This window comes from Cavia porcellus, unplaced genomic scaffold (assembly GCF_034190915.1).
Source record: "Cavia porcellus strain 051 isolate PalLab524CR breed Dunkin Hartley unplaced genomic scaffold, mCavPor4.1 scaffold_6, whole genome shotgun sequence".
Lineage (NCBI taxonomy): Eukaryota > Metazoa > Chordata > Mammalia > Rodentia > Caviidae > Cavia > Cavia porcellus.
This window is the reverse complement of record NW_026947489.1, coordinates 46,562,148-46,577,857: the sequence shown is the minus strand read 5'-3', so window position 1 is coordinate 46,577,857 and position 15,710 is coordinate 46,562,148. Positions and strand designations below refer to the sequence as shown.

Genomic DNA, 15,710 nt, shown 5'->3' with positions numbered 1-15,710 from the left:
CCTTACCTGACCTGGGACCAGACAGATCAGCTCTTGTCCATCCTGTGGAGGACACACCTGAGAGGAGACCATGTAGGCTCCAGAAAGCAAGGCTTGGGCTAAGGGGACAGAGAGTTCTGTGTCCTGGGAAATTGGTTTCTGACAGGGTGGGGTGGGGTCCTTTAGCTTTGTAGACTTTTCCTCCAATGGTGTCACTTGGCTTTGCAGCTGGAAGAAGCCCAGAGTAGGGTGCATTTTGGTTAGACCTGGGGTGGAGCAGAGCCTAGCTCTAACATCCCTGCAACTGGTCTGGCATCCTGAGCAGCAATCGCACATGGATTGAACCTCAAGGAAAGAAGCTCACCTCTGTGATTTGTTTATCCTTAAACAAGCGCTGGATGAGATAATCCTGAAATGGATTCTTTTATCTTCTTAGATAATAGGTCACAGTAGGTGCTCAGCCATGCCCACCCGATTTACTTGTGGAGTTTGTTCATATGCCCTTATACTGTGACCTCTTCACTTTTCTTAGACTCATGCCTGTGGACACATGTTAACACGCATGGAACATGCATGTGCACACCTACCCTGTATACTCATCTGCCCTTCGACTGCACTGCTACACCAGCTGAGCCCTGGGAGACCTTTTCTTATGCACTGAGTGCTCCAACTCCTAACACCTGTCAGTTTCCTGCTGTGGCCAGGATCTGAGGGATCGCTCCATCTTTACAAAGCGATGCCCCTGAATCGTCTGTGTTGGCTCAGAGTTGTGATTGTTATTTTTATTTACAAATGTCCCTGAGTTGGCTGGGAATGGTAAGGTTGGGGGCTCCTCCCTTTAACACCCTAAGGTCCAGGACAGGTGGGTACCTAATGGAGGCAGTGGATGCTCTAGTTCAAATCATAACTATGTAATGAAGGCATGTTGTGCAATGGGAAATCATCAGCCAGTAGACACCATATCTGAACTACATAACAATTTAGTGGGGGAGGCAAAACACATATCCATAAAAGATAAAATAACATACAGGATTAAACAAGTCAGGAGCTGCCCAAGGCAGTGGTTTGTGGTCAGTGAGGTGTTTTTATTTGACAAATTCCAAGAACATAAAAGCCACAAACAAGACATCCCAAGTCTAGGGCCGTAGTATTCATGGACTCAGACAGACAGTGCTTCCACTTACATGCTTCACAGACTGTGTGCCTGAACACAGGTTTTGTTTGGAGGGTGAAGAATGGGAGGAACAGTACTTCAACTGCTAAGAACAATAGCCATTTCTGATGGGTGGCATATTGACAAAAATTAAGGGACATCAGCAAAAGCTATCTGTGACTTTTATTCTCATTTTCCCTGAAACTAACAGATAGGTGCTTACAACAGTTGCCCCCCCCCCTTTTTTTGAGAGTCTATGTAATTGAATTCATGTTGTAGCCCAAGCTGGCCTTAAACCACCACTCTCCCCCAGCCTAGCCTCCCGAGTGCTGGGATTACAGATCACGAGGCCCGGTTTGCCAAAAGTATCTCCTGATGATTCTCTGTGCTGGCTGGACCGTTTGCCCTGCACGCTGTGCTGTCCTCTGGGCTTATCAGGGGAGCTGGTCTAACAGCAAGCAGGATCCTTCGGTCCCTGTGGCTAATTCACATTTTCCACCGCCATCCATATTTTTTTTTTTTTTTTTTTTGTAATATAAGATAGTGTCCCCCATATACAGACAGTATCTGGCTGGTGCAAGGTCTCCAATAGGCTGCAACCCTCGCAAACTGCTATTTCTGCACTGCGTGATTCCCACCCCGAGGGTCCTCAGAGTCGGACGCCTGGCACACAGTAGGTACAGATAAATGTCATCTCCCTTCTTCATTTCCTCCCAGAAACTCTACCCCCGCCCCAAGCCAACTTCTCCACCTCCCGTGGGTGATGCGGTCCCCGGAAAAGGCCTGGAGTGGGGGTGTCTCGCCAGCGCCACCCCATTCCATTCAGCGGCCGCTTCCGAAGCCCCACTCGGCAGGGCCAGCCCCGCGCCCGCCGCCCCCGCTGCCCGCCGCCCGCTCCCCGCAGAGCCGCGCGCCCAGGAGGCGGCGGAGGGGCGGGCGAGGCCCCGCGGCGGAGGCGCCGGCGGCCGGGAGGGGGTGCTCGCCGCCCCGAGCCGGCCGCGCGTTGCCCGGCAGCCGCTCGGAGGCTCCGAGGGGGCGGAGCGGCCCGGCCCCGGTTCCGGCCCCCGCTCGCCGCTCGCCGCTCGCTGCGCGCCGCCGGGGCGCCCCGTCCCCCGAGCCCCGCGCCGCCCGGGCCGAGCGCGCCGAGCCGAGCCGGGCCGGGGCGCGGCCGGGACCCGGGGCCATGGAGCCGCCGCCCGCTCTCCTCGCGCGCCGCCGCCCCCGGCTGCTGCTCCCCGGCCTGTGGCTGCTGCTGCTGCTGGCCCGGCCGGCCTCGTGCGTCCCAGGTAAGCCCCGCCGGGACCCCCGCTCTGCGCCGGCCCCTGCCAGCCCCGGTGCTCCCCGCCCAGCCTCTTTTATTCTCCACGGCTCCCTCGCCCTGCCTCCTGGAGATGATTTTTCCATTCTTCTGGGGCCCAGCAAATAAAGAAACGGAGGAGATGAATCAATAAAAGGCGAAGGAGCGAGCGGATTCCGGCCAGGGTTGCCCCAGGGCTGCAGAACAGCCCTCCCGTGCACCGTGGAGCCCGGGGCGGGTCTGGGGCTTCGGCTCAGAATGCGCCTCGTTTTCTTGCACCGTGCGGGCCTGGGGTTGGCTGTGCATGGCCGGATGGATGTGACGAGCTGAGTGTTTCAGGGTACTTGATTGTCCTGGCGTAGGGGCCCCTTCGCTATGGTCTTTGAGTCAGTATTGCATCGCCCTGTGCAACCGGCATTCTCCTCCTGATGCGGGCGGGATGGCCGGGTCCCCGTGCTCCAGGACACAAAGAACATTCAAAGAAAATCTCTTGGAAAGCGCCCTGGCCGTGGGTCTTTCCAGGGAAACCGCTATTGGTGTTACTTCTGCAGAGGCATTATTAGTAAGAGGCAATGCGAAAATATTTTGATATTAAGAGTCAGGGCATGAAAGAAGTAAGGGTTGTTTTTTTATCATAGATATGATTTAGGGACTGTTCATTGGGATGGAGTTAAGAGGCAGAATTTATGAAGAGGCATGTGGATGGGTTTTGTTTGAAGAGGAAATAATTGGATTCATATTGGATCTCGGTCATGTTTATTTGTCCACCCAGAGCGCACACACAAGCAGGCCTGGAGACTGTGTCTCAGTGGACACGCTCACCACACGCCTGTGATTGCACCACAGGCACACACTGGACCACTTTGTGGGTGGACAAGGGAAGGTGGAAGCGCAGCTTGGGGTGGGAAGCTGCTGTGCACAGAAACAAGAGAGCCAGGAGAGCCGCTCAGAATCCTCCCTTCTGGTGGAGCCCGGCCAGAGGACTGCCAAGTGGCTCTAGATGGAAGGTGTCCCTTGGGCCTGATTGTTGGCATCAGAACCACTGTCATGCCTGAAACTGTACAATGGAGCCCAGGAGGGGACTTCAGGGATCATAAAACGGGCCATGCTGCTTGCTACGGGGGAAACTGAGGCAGAGAAGGGACTTGCTCAAGGTCACAGGCTGGTCTGTGCTGAAGCATCGCTTTACCACACCCCTTGTTCTGGAGGCACAGACAAATACCTACCTGAAGCCCCCACGAAGATGTCCCCAGATTGGGTGGAATCCCGCTTCAGGGAGCCACACAAGAGCTGGATCAACAGAGAAGTCTCACTTAGGTAGTACAAGCTGCTGCGGACGACTTTGCCCAGCCTCACACCTCTGGCTTCAATCCTGCCTGGGTGAGCTCCAGTCCCTTGTGCCTGGAAGAGGAAGGATGATCCTTTTTTGGTGGGGGATACTGGGAGTCGAACTCAAGACCTCTCACTTGCCAGGCAGGTACTGTGCCACTGAGCCATATCCCAGCCCCAAGAGGGGATGCTCCTGGAGCATGCTCATGGCTTTCGTCAACAAAGAAAGTCCGTCCTGTAATGCCAGCTACTTAGGAGGCTGAGATGATCATGGATTCTTCTGTTATGAAACACAGCAAAGTAATTGTTGACATTTGTCAAATAGTGTCTCGCATTCTGGGTGCTGGATCTTATATATGAGATCCAGCCACATTATTTGTTAGGCGTCACTAACCCTGTTTTACAGATGAGGAGACTAAGGCTTCAATTTCTGTGGAGTTCGCTCCAGATTCTATGGTACACTGGACCTCTAGCCTCTCCAATTTCTCCACCTACATCTACGGCCACCTGGATATTCTGCAGAAGTGGAAATATAAGCTCTTCTGATAAAGTAAAAATTAACAGTGAAGCTGTCATAACTCATATTTTCTCTCTGCAGAACTCAGGATTGAAACAAGGCCTTTGAACTTAGCTATGTATTCAATCCTTTAAAAGAATTTTGTTTGTGTGTTTGTTTTTGAGACAGTGTCTTGCTATGGAGTCCAGCCTGGCCTCACACTCTGGGTGATTCTCCTGTCTCGGATGATCCTGAGCGCTGGGATGGTAGGCATGTGTCACCACATCTGGGGGACAAGGTCTCACTAAGTCACCAAATTGCCTAGCTACACTCAAATCTGTGATCTTTTTGCCTCAGCCTTTCAGCGTGCTGGGATTAGCATGCACCAGCATGCACCCCCATACCTGGTTGCTTTCTTTTTCTTAGAACGCTATTCTGCGTTCCTTTTACCCATAATCCAAATATTTAACCTGGAGACATCAAATTATGTTTCTATTCTAGAGCAGACATCATGGAAGCAGAGACACCACCCTTTCATTAATTCACGGATCAGGGCCCCTGGTTTGCACAGTTGGGCCTTGCCCGGGTAGTAGACAAAGAACTCAGAATGAGTTAGAAGGTGGCATGGCTCAGTCCTGTCCTGCTCTGCCCCGTCTCCCATCCCTTTGGCAGGAGTTAATAGAGTCTGCTTTCTAACAGTCCCTGTATTGCAACGTTTAGTTAAATTTCTGTGCTGTGTTGATTTCTCATCTATTTTTATTTCATTCAACATTTTGAATGTGCTCTCTCTCTCTTTCTCAAACATTTACAAGTTTGGTCTTGACTGTTCACTGTCCTGGAAATAACTTGTAATACTTTGGACTTTCTGTTGGACGTGGTGCTTTTAGGCAAAGAGCCATGCACAACATAACAAGGAAGAATAGTGCCCATTTCATCATCTTGGCAGAGAGAAATCTCTTTAAAAGTCATTGTCATTGTGACATTGATAGTTTTGCAGAATCTGGAAATTCCTGCAAGGTATGGAAAAAAGTTACCTATAACCCCAGAGCCCAGAGTTATCTAACTCTAAAAATAGTCTTTTTTGGTTAACCTTAAAAAAATGAGAATCAAATTATGTGCACCATTGTATTTACAGTGGACTCTTTAGTTACGGCCAGCCTGACGTATGAACAACTTGGTTAATAACTAGAATTTTAGTTTTAACTTAGGACCAAAGTCTTGAGTTATGACCTGAATGTCAGTGGTTTGTGCTTCTAGATGGTCTCCAATATAGATTTAACCCTTAAAGAGTTCTGGAAGGGACATTCCAATATCCTTAGCTGTCTGGGGTTAGCTGAGAAATCCTGGGCCAGTGTCTCTCTAAGGACACTGAGATCTGTCTTTGTACAGGAGAGAGACTTTGAAGGCTGTGTAGAGGAGCTGGAGCCTTCAATCCACACCCTGGGTTACAGCCAGCCTTTGGGAACGAAGTGAGTTCATAAGTCAAGGGTCCACTGTCCTGCTTTTTTCACTCAATATTTAACTTAAGCATTTCCCTATTCATGAAATATTTGACAGAGTTTCTCTATTAACAATGCGATTATTCTTTTATTTCTAGCTTTTTAGATCTGTTACAAATAATGTGAGGATGAATTGCTACATAGATCAGGTTTTGTATTTTTTTTCTGTGTCTATGGATCTTCTAAGATAAATATTTGGAGGAGGGGAACAGGATGGGGTTGAACTGTCAGGCTTACCTGCCTGGATTTCTGATGTTTTGTTCAGAGTGTTGGATGCCTAGTAGGTTGCTGAAGATGTAGGTGTTCAGTTTTTGAAACCTGTACTGCTGAGCCTTTGGGGTTTATGCAGTTGGCTTCCATCATGGTCTGTGCTGAATATTATTTTTAAAATCTTGTTAAATAAATTTGTAATACATTATTTTAATTTGTACTGTATTATTTTTAGCATGGAATAGTTTTTATTTTGTTTGTATTCAGTAAATTTTCTGGGTTTTTTGTTCATTGGTCAGTTGCAGTATATGCATATATACGTTTTAAAATCTATATAGCATATGGATAGCAACCATTGCTCCTTCTATTTACTGTATTTTTTTCCCCTTCTGATGGATTTTAAGTCTTACATAATTTTGAAGTGCAGAAGTTTCTGGTTATTTTGAGTAGCAAAATCTGCTGTTTTGTTTTTCTTTTTATGATTTTTTTCTATGCATCCATGCTTATGGCATGTTAAATTTGTATTCTTAGTGTACTGCTTAATTATTGGCTATTTCAAGGGGAGTATTTGTTACACTTTTGCATCGAAGACTTAGATACATGTTTCAGAATGCATGGTTGGTTAACCTGCATCAGCCTCATTGGTGCTTGTTAAGAATTTAGGTTTCCAAGTCTTTATATTGGTAATTGAGGAGTATTCTTTTGAACAACTTCACAGCTCATTTTTAGTGACTTTGTAATTTAGAACTACTGTGAGGATACCGTAAGCCCAGCTACATGACAATTAAAGAGTATTTTGGAGCTGCATCTTTAATACCTTGCCCTTGTCTTTTCGCTTTCTAAGCAGTGGATTTAAAATCATAGTAGCTAGCCGATTTTGGTTTTCTCCCATTGGCTGGTACCAGGAGCTCCCTCTTGGTCCCTGGGGCACAGCTGCACAGTTCTTATCAGGAAGCGCCTCCTCCCCTGGCGTGGAAACAGAAACCACCAAAGAGTTGTTGGAAGTCCAGAGGGATGGGCAGCCCTGGGTGATAGAGGCAGCTAATTACTGTCATTATAATTACACTAGGTGGATTGCCTCAGATAGAAACTAACTGATCTCATCTGTTTTCTAGTGACAGCCTCTTTTCATCTGGAGCTCAGTGTGTGCTCAGGCAGCAGGACTTGTTGGATGGTGAATTAGAAAACCTGAGTGTGCACATTTCCCCTCCATAACTTACTCTGTGGTGTAGACAGATGGCTTTGTCCTGGATTTCCCCAGCAGTGGGAGAGGACTGAGTGAGACAGCTCTAATTCCCTTTTGGCTCTTGAAGTCCCCAGTGCGAGTGCCCCGGGATACATCCTTGATGGACAGTGAGGTCTTGTTTCAGTGCACGGTCTTTGTGATGCTGCTTTTCTTTGCCTAGTGGATATTCTAGGCTAATAACTTCTTAGAGACAGTTCACTCTTGTCACTGAATTTCACTCTTCTTTTAAAAATCCTTGTCCCTTCTTTCTTCCTGTATCTCCACCCCAGCATCCTTTGCTTTCTCTTTTTTTTCTTTCTCTCTTCTTTTTTCCTCCATTTCCTTTGATAATGCTCTAGGTGAGCCAGTGCTGTGGCTTGGAGCTTTAGACGTTACTTTTGGCAGTGAAACACTAACGTTGCTGTCTTCAGTCTGGTCCACACCCCTTTTTGTCCTCCTGCCTGCTGGCTACAAAGTCAGACTCCAGGCCCCACTCTGGGCTGAATCAGTGTGGGCATCTTCACAGGACCTGGATGATTTCACATGCACAGCTCGAGGGGAAGCACTAGCCCTCCAATTCCAGCTTTCTGGTACTAAGCAGAGTTAGGTCCGGGAGCTTGGGGCAGCCAGGACAAACTCTGGACCTAACCCAGATGTTCAGAGACCTTGAGATCCACTTGCCTTTGGGACGGAACCTGTGTGAATAATGTTCAGGAGCCTGTTCCATTTGAGCAGGCAACTTGAGAGCAGAGTGGTTCTCTAAACCTGCCCCTGTTTGTAGTCTCTTCGCTCATTCTGAATATTTGGCCAGTTAAGGTACTGAAACAATCCATACTAGTTGGTACATACATGCTAGACTGGACACCCCTCTCCCACCTCCTGTTTTCCTGGGCTTCCCTGACCTCTGTCGCAGGATTCTTCTCCCACGCCATCTCTCCAGTCTCCCCAAGATCCAACAACTGAAGGGTTAGTGTTCATCACCTGCTTCTTCAAGCAGTGTTGTAGTTTTCTTGATAAAACATTCTAACACCTGTGCAGTGATAGCACATGGCAGTTTTATTTGCATTTCTCTAACCATGAGTGGTGTGGAATGTTTTTTAATGTATCTCTTGGTCATTAGTGTGTCTTCTTTTTGTCCTTTGCCTATAGTGGTAGAGTGGTCCCTTTTCTATTTGCTAGTGCTCAGTTTTACTTACTGTTAATTGGGCTGACTTGGGCCCAGTCTTCCATTCACTCACCCACCTCAGGTCGAGCACTTCAAAAGGTTTGTGGATATGGTGGCATTGGGTGTTCTAGACATGGAAGAAATGATTGAGGCTGTGCAGAAGGAGCTGGGGGAACTCGCTCAGGACAAGGCCCAGGAGGCTCTCTTTAAAGGGGAAAAGTGGAAATGGAGCCCCTTTAATGACACCGACCACTGATGAAAATGTCAGCCAGGGGCTGCGGAGAGCTTTACCTGGAAGTGACCCACCACGCCAATGGCTGCTCTGCCAAACGCTTTCACCTCTTCCCTTGCCTCCCACCCTTCCCCTTCCCTCCTTCCCCCAGGGATACAACCCTAGGTCTTGTGCGTGTTAGGTGAAACAGCTACCAAAAGCCTGTTTCTTTCTTTCTTTTTTTTTTTTAAATGACTTTTTTTTTTTTGTCTTTTTCCTTTTTATCGGTACCGGGGATCGAACTCACGACTGTCTGCTTACAAGGCAGGCGCTTATGCCGCTGAGCTAAATCCCCAGCCCCCAAAAGCCTGTTTCTTGAAGGATGTCCCAATGGCCACCTGATCAGAATCACCTCCTGGTCAAATTCGAGCTGCTGATGCCTGAGAATTTGTGCTTTTGCAGTGCTCAGGAGGCTCCTTAAATTATTTGTTACGTCCGATAGGTGGTGAATCTATGGCATGCGTGTTGCAGCCTGCCGTTTGTTATCATTGAAAGGTCTAAAAGGTCCACATCACTGCTGTAGTAGATTGGTAGTGGCATGGGATTCATTTATGTTTTGAAATATATTACAGACTTGGCCCTGTTTGTGGATTTCAAGGAGGAATCAGTAGAGACAGTGGCCAACAATTTAACAGTACAGTCACAGGTAGGCGGCAGGATCAGCATAAGAGGGATGAGGAGAGGGGACATCGGGGAAGAAATTGAAGGGCACTGGTTGGAAGCGAGGTTAAGATGCCTGGCCCAGGTACAGTGTGATAGTGTCCTGCTGCACTGGACATTCTGGGTGACTGAGTACCGGTGAGTGAGGGATTAGCTCCAGCTGGGGTTGGGGATCACAGAGCAATGTGACAAGGTGGCGGGGAGTTGAGGAGGCTGGCAGGAGATGGTCTGGGTGGTGCTGGATGGGGTCCAGGCTGCACGAGGAAGGAAGTAACAGTGGGGAGAGCAGTGGGAGAAGGTCTGGGCGAAAAGGGTCTAAGCGGACCACAGCAGGTGTGGACTCTGAGATCTGTGAGCACGTGGTGGCCCAGCAGCAGACAGTGGTCCTGGGCGGGTTTGCAGTGGCAGATGTGGCACTGAGAAGGTTCCTAAGTGCTCAGACCTTCAGAGGGACTCGACCCCTGACCAGAGCTGCCGTGTGCTTAAGGAGGAAGTAACGGTAGTAAATTAGGGATGAGAAGGGAGGTAGTGGCCGGTTGGAGGCTCCCTGCGCAAGGGGGAAAAGGTGATCTGTGGGGCTGGACGAGCCAGATGTTGCTGGGAGGCAAGAACTGTTGCTTGGGTTTGGAGGGGGTGGGACCCTGGCAGGAGTGGAGCAGTTCATGCGGACAGAAGGAAGACACATGAGCACAGCAGTGTGTTCCAGGGACAGTGCATTGCGGAGCAGTGACTGTCATGGAGGGGGCTGAGGGCATGGAGCACAGCTGGTCTGCAGAGGAGGAAAAGGGGAGGAGGCAGTGCAGGGAGCGGCAGACCCAGCTGATTGGGAGATTGGTCTTGGCAGTGGGCCAGCGGCTGCTGTGCTCGCCCCTCTGGTCGCCCTGCATGGCCCAGAGCCCTGGTAGAAAACAAGCAGGCGACAGCGGTCCTGGTTGTCCAGGGCAATCATTTGGAACCCGTCCTCTGCTTGGCTGCTTTGTTCTCGGGCCTCTTGTTCGGGCCTGTGGAAGGAGCCCTTTCTCACTGAGCATGTGGGGCTCAGGATTAACTTTGGAGCCAGACAGTCTGAAGGCTGCTTTAAAATGCTGCATAAATGCAGCTGGGAGCTTGCAAAGAGAGGAGCCTGAAAACTACAAAACAAAGATGTTAGAGAGGCAGTTTGGGGTGACCGAGAAGCCAGGCAAGTCTTAGAAGACAGGTGTGAGCTGGTAGGAAGTGGCTAGGGCTCTGTGCTTGCAGGTGTGGCCCCCAGACATGCATCCCAGGAATTTATCAGATATGCGGATGCACAGGTCTCTCTCCAACCCTCCTGCATGAATATTGCCTTTAAAAACCACCTCCAGGTGAGTTGTAGGCATATTAATTTCCGGCCTCACCAGTGTCTCATGGAGGTCGGGCACATTTCAGTGGTTTTTGGTTGCTATTGTATGAGTGGAGAGTCCTCAACGTGTAAAAATCCAGCCCAGATTTCAAGTTGAGTGGGAAAAGTGAGTGTAGGTGCCGAAGCAGGTTTAGAGCCGGGCTGTGGTCCAGCTCGATGTGCTTGGAGAGCTGCTTCTGCTTCAAGTTCCCCTGCGGAGCTAAGCTTGTCTGTGGCTTGTGGTCTGGTCCTTCTGTTCTTGAGCTGATTTTGGCAGGATGCAGTCATTAGTAACCAAAGATCACAGGCAGGGGCACCTGTGCATTGCGGAAGCAAGCAGGTGTCCCTTGATGGGCCAAGGGATGAGAGGACATGGCCTGGCCATCGAGGGGGAAATGTGCCTTGGAGAGGAAGGAGATTCTGATGCCAGCCAAACTTGGATGAACCTTGAGGGCACTGCACTGAGTGACATGAACCATTCTAAAGGAATGTGCATGCTGTGTGCTTCTCTTTTTCCAAGTGCTTATTAGAGTAGTCAGAATCAGAGAGACGGACAGCAGAGGAGTGGTGAGTGAGGGGGCGGAGGTGCTTAGTGGTAGAATCTCATTTTGTCCAGGTGAAGGGTTTAGGAGATTGCTTGCACAATAGCATGGATGTTCTCAACACTGCTGAGCTGTGGACTTAAGAGATGGTTCATGTGATGTGTTTGTTTAATCACAGTTGTTTGTAAAAACAGCCGCCCTGAGCTGGGACCCAGCTGGTGGGATAGCTAGTGCATTCAATCATGGAGACAGCCTGGAGCCTCAAACCTCAGAGGTCTGGGTGCACTGGCATTACCCTTGGGACCAGGCCGGGATGGAGGTACACGTGATAGAGGGCACAGGGCAGTCTGGGAAAGTGGAGCATGGGCAGGTCAGCAACTGGTGACTGGCACAGGAGTCACTGCGGTTGTCTTTGGCTCTGTGATGCCAATAACGGTGTCCAGGCCTTGGCCCCCGGGCAGAGCTTTCCCTTGCCTTTCCTGGCCTCACCTGGCTTCAGTCCTTGCATTTCAAAGGTTTTCTTTTCTTCCTCCTGGCCAGATCTTTGCTGGGGACTAGGCTGGGAAAGATAGTAAGAAAAAGGGGAAAGAGATTGGAGTTTTTAACCAGAGTCCAAGTGCAGAATGAATAGTTCATTTATTATTGCTATTATTATTATTATTATTATTATTATTTTTGTCTTTCTGAGACAGGGTGTTTCTATGCAGTTCAGGCTGGCTTTGAGCTCACTTTGTAGCCCAGGCTGGTCTCGAACTCGCAACTGATCCTCCTGTCTCAGCCTCCTGTGTGCTGAGATTACAGGTATGTGCACTGAGCTTTTTATTTTTTAATTTTATTTTTTGCTTGGTGTTGTTTGTGTTTTTTGAGGCCTGGGTCTTGCTGTATTGCCCAAACTGGCCTTGGTGGTCCTCTTCTCTCAGTCTCCTTAGTTGAGTAAAATCTTAAGAATTCGTAGAATCAGATTCTTCTTCCTTGCCCTTAGAATCGGACTTTTAAATAGTTGTATGCATTTTGATGGTCACAGTCACTTGCTTGTTTTTTCCTGATTATAAAAATGATATCCATTCATTGCAATAATTAGTACTAGCTGTTCCCTGTGTCTAGAACATTCTCAGATTTTATCTGCAAGGTCCTACCTTTCCTTCAGGCCTCTGCTCACATTTCATATTAGCAGGTGTTTTTACCAAGTGAGAGCAGCCTCCATGTTCCTAAGGTCCTGTCTGCTTTATCCCCCCCCTTCCCCAGGACCCTTATCGTGGCCTTACCCGTAGCTCTCATTATCTGTCTCCTGCTAGCTCGTTGGCTCCAGCGGGGCTGGCTGTATCTGTTTTCTTTGGTGTTGTTTGCCTACTTATGCAGTCCATCTTCCTTGAGGGCCCACTCTGTCCTGGCCCTCGGAGCCCCTCTGTGAGCAAACCTAATTGTGCAGCTCCTTGCTGGGTATAGGTGCCAGGAGTAGATGGAGCAGATAAGCAGCGTGGGATGAGGGTCTGCAGTTTTAATCTAGGGGTCTAGGAGCCCCATTGAGAAGTGGCTGTGTGAGCTCCTAGGGCTTCCTTATCAAAGCACCATAGCTTGCGTGACACAGTTGTGCGGTCTGAGGCAAGACCAGGCTCGGGAAGGGTCTCCGGTGCTCTCCTGGCTCTGTAGCTCCTGGTGTGTAGTGGTGTAACTCCCATCTGTACTCAGTTTCCTCCCAGTGTGTGTGAGCTTCAGGTTTCCCTTTTTATAAGGATAGTCTTGTTTTTTTTTTTTTTGGTCTTTTTCGTTTTTATCGGTACCAGGGATCGAACTCACGACTGCCTGCTTGCAAGGCAGGTGCTTATGCCGCTGAGCTAAATCCCCAGCCCCATAAGGATAGTCTTGTGACAGGAGGGGCCGGCCTCATCCTAGCTCTGCATATCCACAATGTTCCTGTTTCTAGGTAAGGCCGTATTCTGAGCTCTAGGGGTCAGGACTTCATATGACATTTGGATTCAGCCCCTACCCACAGCCTTTACACTAGGATATGAAGGAGGCAAGCAGACAAGCCTGATGGGTATTTGGAGGAGCAATGTTCCAGGAGTGTGGGGTCTCAGACTACACGAGAGTTTTGATCGGGGTGATGCAGTGAGACTCAAGATGTGAATAAATTCACTTGGTACAAAAAAGGTATAAAGCAGAAAGCAAAAATCACCTCAAATCCTACCACTCAGCGAAAACTGCTGTGACATTTTGTCGGCTCCCTTTTCAGACTTTTTCACACATGCAAGTGTATGTACACATGCGTGCGCGCAGAGCGACAGTGTTGGATCCCGTGAGTTACTTGGCGGCTGGCGTTCTTAAACTTCGCTGTGGAATCTTGATGTTGTCGGGAAACAGAAATCCACATCGTGTTTTTGTTCGCTGCTCTGTACTTCATTTAGCTAATTGCCCGCTGGTAGATGATCTTGTTTTGCTTTCAGCTTTCGCTGCATGAGCATCCCTGCACACACATCCCTCCACACTTTTCTAATTATTTCTGGAGGATGAAGTCCCAGAAATAGAATTGCTGGGCTAGGCAGGATGCAGATATTAAATTTTGATACATTTTGCCAAATTGCTTTCTAGAAAGGTGGAAGCGATCTATATTCTTTTTTTTTTTTTTTTTTTTGTATTTTTCTTTTTTATGGGTACCGGGGATCGAACTCACGACTGTCTGCTTGCAAGGCAGGCGCTTATGCCGCTGAGCTAAATCCTCAGCCCCACGATCTATATTCTTTCCAGCACTAAATCAGGATGCCAGTTTTGCTTTCGCCTGCTCTAGTGTAGCCTGTTAGCAATCGCCATTGTCTTTGCCAAGCTCATAGGTGACAAGTATCTCCCAAAGTGCTGGATTTCTTTGATTATTGATTGGTACTTGTACTTTCTTTTTTAAAAATTTTAAACATTTTATTTTAAAAGGAAAAAATTCAAAATAAGATAAGAGGATAACAATGGTTAATACATTGTGTGTTGTTACCTTTAGTTACTCAGAGTATAAGATATCAGCGTTTAATTGTCCAATGTTAGCAGACACCTTTCTTTTGAATGAACTGAGAGAAATTAGTAATATAACTATCTTAACTGTCTTTTCTATTTATCTTTGCATGTACTTTTCTTTTTTTGCTTTTCCTTTCCTTCTTTTTTTCCATTGTCCATCAGTTTCTTCTTCTTTTTGAAGCTTCTTCCCATTTCACAATTTCTATTGTACATTTTGGATCTTATTTACCTTTTCAGTTTCTCACACAAAGGATATAATGTGATGTTTACACATATGCATCTGGTTTATTTCACTTGTAAGTATGGTCTCGAGTTGCATCCATTTACCTATAAAAGTCTCCAGTGTATCCTCTTTATGGCTGAGTAGTACTCCTTTGTAGAAAAAGACTTTATGTTTTTTATCCATTCCTCAGTTGATGAGCAGCATTTGGGTTGTTTCCAAGATCTGGCTATTACAAATTGTGCTGCTATAAACATGGGTGCACATATATTGCTGTGGTACAATTTTTTAATTTTTCGGGGAAGATAACCAGAAGAGGAATAACTGATTCAAATGGGGCTTCCCATCCTAGTTTTCTGAGAAATCTCTATACTGATTTCCACAGTGGTTGCACTAATCTACATTCCCTCCAACAGTGGAGAAGGGTTCCTTCCCCGCCCCGCCCCAGCCCCTCTAGCATTTGTTATTGGTTGATTTCTTGATAATAGCCATTCTTTATGGAATGAGATGGGATCTCAGAGTTGTAATCTGTATCTCTTGAATGACCAGTGTGTTAAACATTTTTTCATGCATTTATTTGCTGTTTGTACATATGAGAGATGTGTATTCGTCTCAGATACCCATATTTGGATTGGACCTTTAAATCTGGGAGGACTGATTTTTTTGAGTTCTATATATGTTCTTGATAGTACTCCTTTGTTTGAGGAACAGCTGGCAGAGCTGGGCGTGGTGGCTCACACCTGTAATCCCAGCATTTGGGAGGCTGGGGCAGGAGAATCGTGAGTTCGAGACCAGCCTGGGCTATGAAGTGAGCTTAAGGTCAACCTGAACTGCATAGAGACTCTGAGGAACAAGTGGCAAACATTTTTCCCACATGGTGAAATTCTTCACTTTGTTGGTGGGTTTTTTTTGCTGTGCAAAAGCTTTTTAATGAAATGAGATCCTAGTTATTGATTCTTTGTGATAGTTTCTGTGTGATTGAGGTTTTATTCATAGTTTTTGACTACATCAGTGTCTTCAAGAGTTTTACCTGTTCTAACAGCAGATTTAATGTTTCAGTTATAATGTTTAGATCTTTGGTCCATTTCAAATTTAGTTTAGTTCATGGCAAAAGTTGTGGGCCCAATTTTAATCTGCAGCATGTGCAGAGCTAATTTTTCCAGCACCATTTATTATGTCTTCCAGAGAATGTATTTGGCACCTTTGTCAAAGATAAGGTGGCACAGTATGTCTGGAGTTGTTCCTCCATCCTCTAATTTGTTCCATTGATCTTTTGGTCTGTTGTTTTGCTAGTACCACACTGT

The 15,710-nt window shown here is 47.5% G+C and overlaps 1 protein-coding gene across 2 annotated transcripts in view; it reads left to right on the top strand.

Moving 5' to 3' along the window:
- Positions 1-2,122: 2,122 nt before the first annotated feature.
- The window catches only part of Kiaa1549 (KIAA1549 ortholog), a 135,613-nt gene continuing 122,025 nt past the window's right edge, over positions 2,123-15,710 (top strand). For both annotated transcript variants that reach the window (XM_013158532.3, XM_063250565.1), the window contains exon 1: positions 2,123-2,418. In XM_013158532.3, coding sequence (XP_013013986.2) covers positions 2,316-2,418 — 103 coding nt within the window. In that variant the 5' untranslated portion in view covers positions 2,123-2,315. The remainder of the gene's footprint in view (positions 2,419-15,710) is intronic.